Genomic DNA, 8,444 nt, shown 5'->3' with positions numbered 1-8,444 from the left:
GTTCTGGCAACAGTTTGCAATGACACTGTGGACCTTCATCAATTTTCTGTTGAAGCAAAGAATGAACCGTGGTTTGGACTGCCAGTTTCTATCACAGCTGAAGTTTTTGTAGATATCTTTGGCTATCAAGTGCGTATGTCAAGAGACAAGAAGGGTACTGTGGAGGTAAGTCAACCTTTTGCTGATAAAAGAGTGCTGCTGATGATCAAACTGTATGAAGTAGATTGGAAAGTACTTTTACAAAGTACTTTTAAAATGCCAAACATTTCTTCTTGGCACAACCTCAAACTGTTCAATTCTTGAATGTCTGCATCAGGTATACATAGAGGATACATTTCATGGACATCCTCCATGTAATTTCTTTTTCACAGGTGAATGGAATCACAAGAAACCTTCCAATTGTCCTTAATGGAAGCCTGTCAATTTTTGGAAGTGGATCCCAAACATTTGTCAAAGGAAACTTTGGACTGAGCATCACGTATGATGGAAGTAGCACAGTGTCCATTTCTGTGTCTCCAGACTACAGGTAGCCTATTTACTCTTTCACAGAACTTATGTCTCATATTATGTTCAATGTCATTTTGCTGAGTTTTATGCACATTTTGGACTGTTTAAAGAGTATATCATCATTGGATGTTTGTACATTCTTAGGTAACACTTTTATTGTAAAATGTACATTATATTTTGTACTTTAGTTTTGCAGAGGATATTTGTTTGTTTTCTGTATGCCAACCTACCACTGCCCAAAAATGTCCGAATTATGGAATCAATAAAATATATGATCCAATTTGATCTTATTTGAAAAACTTTTACTTAGCTATTGTCAGAAGCTCACACACTTAGATTCGAATGTTGCTAATTGGCTTGGTAATGATATTCTAGAACTTTAGAAAGCAACCTAACAAGCTTGTTAAGGACATTTTACCAACATAGCTAGCTGTCAGGATTTGAGATTTCAGTGTTTATTTTGTTTTTTTTCTGTGTTTATTTTGATCCTGTTCCCTGTGATTCTCTGTGTTGTCCTGTCTGCTCCCCAATTGTTTCCCAATAAGGCCCACCTGTTGTCTTTGTCTCTTGTCGGGTCCTTGTCGTACGTCATTGTTTTCTGTGCCAGTCTGTTCAATCGTGGACCTTTTGCCTTCTGTTCTTCTCTGTGCTGCCTGTATGTTTGGATTTTGTTTTTGTGGATTCTTCATTAAAATCATAATTTTTCTTCATTCTACCTGGGTCCTGCTACGTTTGCCTAATCTCCACCACACCATATCATGACACTAGCAAGTTAGCTAGTTCGCTACTGAAAATAACAATTTAAACATGTTTTGTCCTATTCATTTTCAATAGTTTTATAATATTTTGTGTTTTCTTGCCTATGATTGGGTCTGTCTGATTATTATTCAGTTGTATGAAATTAGCTTTAGTCTTTCTTATCTTSAWCAGAGGAAACATGTGTGGGCTTTGTGGAGATTTCAATGGAAATCCAAATGATGACTTCCACACCCCAACTGGAGATTGGGTCAACACTGCAGATGCTTTTGGAGCAGCTTGGAAGGTTCCTGGGAACTACACCTGTAGTGACGGCTGTGGCTCTTCATGCGCTCAATGCAATGATGATCGATCTGCCAGGGCCCAGTGTGAGGTGATTCAGGCAGCTGACGGTCCCTTCAGCTTCTGCCATGAGGAGGTGGATCCAGCACCATATTTCAGAGACTGCGTCTTTGATGTCTGCGTGTCAGGAAGTCAAGGCAGTGATCTTCTGTGTAGGGCTATTGAGACATATGTCAGTGCCTGTCAGTCTGCTAATGTCCGAATCTACCCTTGGAGGCAAAACACCACTTGCAGTGAGTATGGAAGGCAGTGTGCTATTAAAGTAATCTATCAAATAAGTATTTTTCTCTAAAGTCCTTCAAATTGGACTTCAAACTCATTCATTGAGTTTGAACTTATTTTAATTTTTTCCCCTCACTTATACAGGAATTGAGTGTCCAGCCAACAGCCATTATGAGCTGTGTGGAACAGACTGTGGCCACACCTGTGCCAGCAGCATCGATGCTGCCTGTGACCATGTTTGCTCTGAGGGATGTTTCTGTGATGAAGGTTTTTCCAGGAGTGGAACAAGCTGTGTCCCTGTGGAAAGYTGTGGCTGYCAGCATGATGGATTCTACTTCAATGTAGGTCATTTCATGTAACTTTATTCTTCATCAAGTTAGCTCTGAAGGTTGAAGTCCTAAAAACACTTSTGTGAGGCGTTGACATATTGAAGGTAATTTTAGTTGTTGGATTTCAAGGCAACAACTTAAATATAATGACTCCTGRTTTGACATAACAAAATAATCAACCAAATATCAAGAGGAGATCTGTGGAACTCCACAAATCTATTTCAYCCTTGGATACAATTTTTACTTATTTGAAAGCATCAACRTTMTTTCACTTTCATTGTATTTTGGTAAATTAACAAATATTGTTCAAAYTAGTGTGCATGTATAAACATTATAGGCATGTCTAGCAATTGTACTCTTAATAAAGTTTCTGAAGCAGCCATYAATCCAAAATTAACATAAAAGACAAGCGATAGTTTTCTAAGAAACMCAACATTGAAGAGACTGTGCACTTCACCAAATGRCATGGCATAATGTGGAACAAYGGTAATTTMTTTTAGTTGCAAATCTGTATGCACTTTAATGAGTCTAATTGGGTGRATRTTRCCATGTTTTAAAAGGTTTTGAATTGTGTCTATGACTAGAAAAGTGCTAAATTTCAGTCCATTTCTGTTCATTTTTGGGAGAAATTAGCTRTAGTGACTTTATCTTAATTGCCCTGTAACTATTTGGGTGTTATGTGCTTCCGAGTTACGTTTAAGAATAAGTAATAGAGATCATGTTACACACTGGCACTCAGTTTGGAAATTTCTCRGACTGCACAGAGGGACCATTGGTAGCACTGTTGCCTTGCAGCAAGAAGATCCAGGGTCCAAATCCTGGCCTGGGGTCTTTCTGTTTGGAGTTTGAATGTTATTCATGTGCATGTATGGGTTCTCTCCAGGTACTCTGGCTTCCTCCACAGTGCAAAAACATAACTWTTTCTCTCTAAATTCTCATTAAGTGTCTGTGCGCATGCTTAGTTGTTTGTCCTGTCTGTCTCTGCGTTACCCTGAAATGGACTGGGATCAGTGTAACCCTGCYGGAYAACGAACAGAGTAAAAACTTGTGGGGAACAAATGACCCCATCTTTTAAGACCACGGGTGGGTTAAGAAATAGGGTCTTAAAGGTTTTCCAAAGGTACACTATATTGCCARAAGTATTCACTTGACTCACACATGAGCTTAAGTGACATYCCATTCCTATTCCATAGGTAATCTTCAAGTCCTAAGAGTGGCAATAAGGTTTAGGAGTGTGTTTATGGGGATTTTTGACCTGCCATCGTGTCTTTACGGACATTGCTTTTTGCTCTGGTGCAGTCATGTTGGAAGAGGTCAGCTCCAAACTGTTCCCACAAAGTTGGGAGCATTTTGGAATTATCCAAAATGTCTTGGTATGCTGAAGCATTCAGCGTTCCTTTCACTGGAACTAAGGAGCCAAGCCCAGCTTCTGAAAAACTACCCCACATCATAATTCTCCCTCCACCAAACTTTACATGGCACAGTGCAGTCAGACAAGTACCGTTCAAGTACCAAACCCAGACTCATCCATCTGATTGTGGTGAGCAAATACTTTTGGCAGTATAGTGTACTTTAAATCTGAGAAATTAATATTATTAGAACACATAATCTAATTTATTGAATATGACTAAACTAGGCTGCACAGTGGCACAGTTGGTAGAGCTGTTGCCTTGCAGCAAGAAGGTTCTGGGTTCGATTCCCGGCCTGGGGTCTTTCTGCATGGAGTTTGCATGTTCTCCCTGTGCATGCGTGGGTTCTCTCCAGGTACTCTGGCTTCCTCCCACAGTCCAAAAACATGACCGTTAATTGGCCTCTCCAAATTCTCCCTAGGTGTGAGTGTGTGTGTATGGTTGTCTGTCCCTGTGTTGCCCTGCAACAGACTGGCAACCTGTCCAGGGTGTACCCCGCCTCTCGCCTGGAACGTTAGCTGGAGATAGGCCCCACAACCCTCCAGACCCCACTGAGGGACAAGAGTGTACAGAAAATGGATGGATGGATGACTTCACTATCCATCCCATAGACATAATATAAGAGTAGACCCCGCATTGGCTGCTCCGGCGCAGGAAATACGGTGGCCATCTTGGAGCTGTACTCCCTCCTACTTTGCTCAACCAAAACAGCAGTCTATGATCCATCCATCCCAGTAGGGTCACCAGGGGTACTGGTGCCTATCTCTAGCGGTCAACAGGCGAGAGACGGGGTACACCCTGCACAAGTCACCCGTCCATTGCAAGGCAATGACTGCACAAATGTTATCTAATAATTTTTATGATACAAGTAATACAAGAAATTGTGCCATCTTACCTCAAGTTTAATTTCTTCTTAATGTTGTCAGAAAGCTTGATATTTTAACTTTTCTCTTACCTTGCAGGCTGGTGAGTCCTTTTGGACAGACGGTTGTTCCCAACGGTGTGAATGTCAAGCGCCCAATGTCCTGAACTGCAGTCCCTCATCATGCACTCCTGCACAAGAGTGCACCATCAGAGATGGCCATCTGGGCTGTTATGAYRCCATGTCTACCTGTACTGTATGGGGTGATCCACATTACATCACCTTYGATGGAGCCCTGGCTCATTTTCAGGGATCATGCTCTTACATCATCACTGAGAGTTTGAGCCACAGCAACAATGAAACTCAGTACAAAGTTGTGGCCACCAACAAACACAGAGGAAACAACMTTGTGTCTTTTGTGTCATCAGTGGATATATACCTCTCAAATCCTCATCAGAGAGTTAATGTCAGGCTTGAACCTAACAAGAGAGTGAAGGTAAGTTTTATTTTAAATACAGGATAAAAAAATATGTTTTCTTCTCCCAAAGTTGGTTTACTCTCTGAACTCTCATCATAACAGGTAAATGGAGATGAGGTTTCTCTTCCTACCACTGCAGGAACTTTTGGTCAGGTGATGAAGCAGGGAAGTTACATAGTGTTTGATGCTGTTGATGTTGTAGTCCAGTTTGATGGCTCYAGTACTTTACTGGTCAGGATGGCCCGAAACTATCAGAACAGAGTCAGTGGGATGTGTGGGAACTTCAATGGTGATCCCACTGATGACAAAGTTTTGCCCAATGGTACTTTGGCAGAAAACGACAACCAATTTGGCCACAGCTGGAGATCAGAGACAAGCCAAGCAGGGTGATTACGGTTACCTGATTAATCTCAAAAATTGCTAACATTTCTACAAAAATATGTCTCTAAATTCTCTATCTCCAAAAACTTTTCTAGATGTGGATCCTCTGATGAGAGTAGTGGTGATGGACTAAGTGACTGCCRCTTCATAGAAGAATACACAGAACTCTGCAGAGTCATCACCAACACCAGCGGCCCATTCAGTTCTTGTCACCTGCATTCTGACCCACAACCMTTYYTCAYTTCCTGTGTTTACGATCTCTGCCTCTACACACCAGCCAATGGCATGCTGTGTTCTGCTGTCTCTGCTTATGAGAAAACCTGCACCAATTTAGGTCTAAGCATTCCTGACTGGCGCTCTCCTTTGCATTGTGGTATGTTTGTTTTACTCAATACATTGTCAGAACAATGAGTGTCAGAACATTTTACACAATGTTTATGTTTTTAAACTTTCTTGGCCTTTTCTGATACATTTGACTCAGCTGAGACGGACCCTTGTGAACAGCTGGACTGTGCAGAGTATGAGTGGTGTGGTAAGAAAAATGGTGTGTACGGCTGCTTCTGTGATGAGCACCATCATCGACCCAACAATGAGAGCTACGGTAAGTGCAACACCTATTAAAACCTTCTTTTTTTCATATGAATAACTGTAATTATAGTCGCATTCCAGAATCAAACATGATTTGGTTGATGGTGCTTTACTGTTGGTGTTCTCCAAGTTTCAAGGATAAACTTAGTTTTTCTGTGTCAGTTGCTTTAGTTGGTCACAAAATCTCAAAATATGTTTCTCTTTTGTGGTGAGCAGACGCAAACATTGAATGTTCCAGCAGTTCTGGCACCATGTCAGTATCTCGCTGCCAGCTGTTTGAAGCGGGCTTCCACTCCAGTGCTCTCCATCTCCGAGACARCTCCTGCAACGGGACTCTTCAGGACGGACGACTCGTCTTCCATTTTGACAATGACAACCATCTGTGTGGGACAGCTCTTAGGGTAAAGTTCATGAATTGGAACATCTCCTTTAAATCTTCAGTTATGTTACTTCACTTGATTGATGCCATTTTGTCATTTCACTGTTTAGAGCAATGGAACTCACTTCATGTATGAGAACACTATTCAGGGGAATGTGGATCCTCATGGAGGTTTGATCAGCCGTCAGAGGAATCTTCATCTGGATTTCTCCTGTATTTTCCCTCTGGCTCAGGCTCTGTCAATGGCTGTGGGCATCAATCCTGTGGAGAGGTGATCATACTGTTTTCTCTGTTTGCTTCCTTTGACCATTATGTCCAGTTCTACTTCTATATCTTAATCAGTTATTCATTATCATTGAATCCTCTAAACAAATTAGAGTATCTTCGTCGGCCTATCTCATGCATTTAACTGGATGGTCACATTAAATCTTGGTTTGGATTTTGCAGCATTTTGAGGAAGAAGCTTCCTGCTGGCACTGGATCGTATAGTGTGAGGATGATCCCCTATGAGGATGAAGATTTCCTCTCCCCCTTCAGCACTAATGGAAACATAGAACTGGAAGTCGATGAGATGTTTTACTTGGAGGTGCGAACAGAAGGGGTGGATCAGCGCCAATTTGCCACCGTTCTGGACTCTTGCTGGGCCACGCCAGTCAACCAAGCAAACTACCCTGTCCGCTGGGATCTCATTGCTTCGCAGTAARTGAGACCRTCTTGTYRTTCTTYATAATTTAATTCAGTGTCTTCTTGTTGACAGTCTAACTAATGCGTCTGCTTCACAGGTGTCCTAATCCAGAAGATGGAACCGTAGAGGTGATTCAGAACGGTGTCTCCACTGTGTCTCGTTTCTCCTTCAGGATGTTCACCTTCACCAACCACACAGAGATTTACTTGCACTGCAGTGTCCACTTRTGTCTTTTGAGCAGCAACAACTGCAGAGCTGTGAGTTTTATTGTGTGCTTTTTGTGGCTATATTGTACATACTTAAGTTGCACACCTTTAATGTTGCTGTTTTCCTTTTTTTCCAGCATTGCTACCCAGGTCACCACACTCTATTCAAGAGGGATGTATCTTACCATGACTCTGCAGCTCTGTCAATTGGACCACTGGTGCTTGTGGCACAACCAAACACCGGTAAAGTTCTATCACATCTTTATTTTTTTGTAATTACTAAGGTTATATTCCAATTGACTGTCAAAATCTATGCATCTCTTTTTGTCATAGGTGGACTAATCCAAAGAAATGGTGTTAATCCAAAGATGTTGAAGTCAGATGGTACAGGCCACCTGGCATCAATTGTTACCCTGATTGTCAGTTTACTGATGACCAGAATTCTGGTCAATTGATATCAAAGAATAATCAGACTTTAAAATCCAGTAAATTTGTATTACCTATAAGAGGTGTTCTCTCTGTTTTAGTTTGTACTCCTAATTAGGCAAGAAACAGAACTAATTTTGCTTTTCTAACATCTAGCACTGTTGTGTTTTAGATCATTTGTAGGATTAATGAAATGTTCAGTTTTCTTGTTTCTTTTCTGGGATTTGTTTAATCAGTTAATTTTGGTAATATCACAAGATGTTAAATATTAACTCTCTTGAATTTAAGGTTACATGCATACAAAGCTAATTAATGTTTGGAGGAATGATCTAAAGTGTCAAATTGAATGAAATGAAGTATAATTTTGTCATTATCTAGATTCTGTTTAAGGAAATTTTATGTGGTGGGAGATACATGTACTCTGTTATGAAATGGATTAATAAAAAAATTCAAATGAATTTTATTGTACATCTTTTCATGCTTTTTCCTGATGATAAAAGACTTAAGTTGTCCATTTCGTGTAGGACTCCCAACCTGGTGAGGCGGATGTTCTGCTCTGCTAGTAGAGTTGGGTGTTACATCAATTCACATTTCCCCATGAGATACTGTTTTCCAAAAAGGCCAAGCAGTGGTTGTTGAGGGCTAGCAATCACCGTGATCTGCTCGCGCCACTGGGGAACTACGGACAGTAAAAGCTCAAACAATGTGTTTCTGTGAAGTAGACCCACTTTTTACTAGTCTGCTCTCATCAGAAAAACTGATGATAAATCTATCTATACATGTCCGCATAGATAGATAGATAGATAGATAGATAGATAGATAGATAGATAGATAGATAGATAGATAGATAGATAGATAGATAGATAGATAGATA

The 8,444-nt window shown here is 40.7% G+C and overlaps 1 protein-coding gene across 1 annotated transcript in view; it reads left to right on the top strand.

Moving 5' to 3' along the window:
* The window catches only part of LOC103481798 (IgGFc-binding protein-like), an 83,158-nt gene extending 75,130 nt beyond the window's left edge, over positions 1-8,028 (top strand). The window contains exons 7-16 of the mRNA XM_017310620.1: positions 4,528-4,923; positions 5,008-5,291; positions 5,382-5,659; positions 5,768-5,887; positions 6,091-6,275; positions 6,364-6,524; positions 6,701-6,952; positions 7,036-7,195; positions 7,282-7,387; positions 7,478-8,028. Coding sequence (XP_017166109.1) covers positions 4,528-4,923; positions 5,008-5,291; positions 5,382-5,659; positions 5,768-5,887; positions 6,091-6,275; positions 6,364-6,524; positions 6,701-6,952; positions 7,036-7,195; positions 7,282-7,387; positions 7,478-7,599 — 2,064 coding nt within the window. The 3' untranslated portion in view covers positions 7,600-8,028. The remainder of the gene's footprint in view (positions 1-4,527; positions 4,924-5,007; positions 5,292-5,381; positions 5,660-5,767; positions 5,888-6,090; positions 6,276-6,363; positions 6,525-6,700; positions 6,953-7,035; positions 7,196-7,281; positions 7,388-7,477) is intronic.
* Positions 8,029-8,444: the final 416 nt, after the last annotated feature.

The sequence above is a fragment of the Poecilia reticulata genome, linkage group LG19, assembly GCF_000633615.1.
Source record: "Poecilia reticulata strain Guanapo linkage group LG19, Guppy_female_1.0+MT, whole genome shotgun sequence".
Lineage (NCBI taxonomy): Eukaryota > Metazoa > Chordata > Actinopteri > Cyprinodontiformes > Poeciliidae > Poecilia > Poecilia reticulata.
The sequence above is the reverse complement of the archived record's forward strand: the minus strand, read 5'-3'. Positions and strand labels throughout refer to the sequence as shown.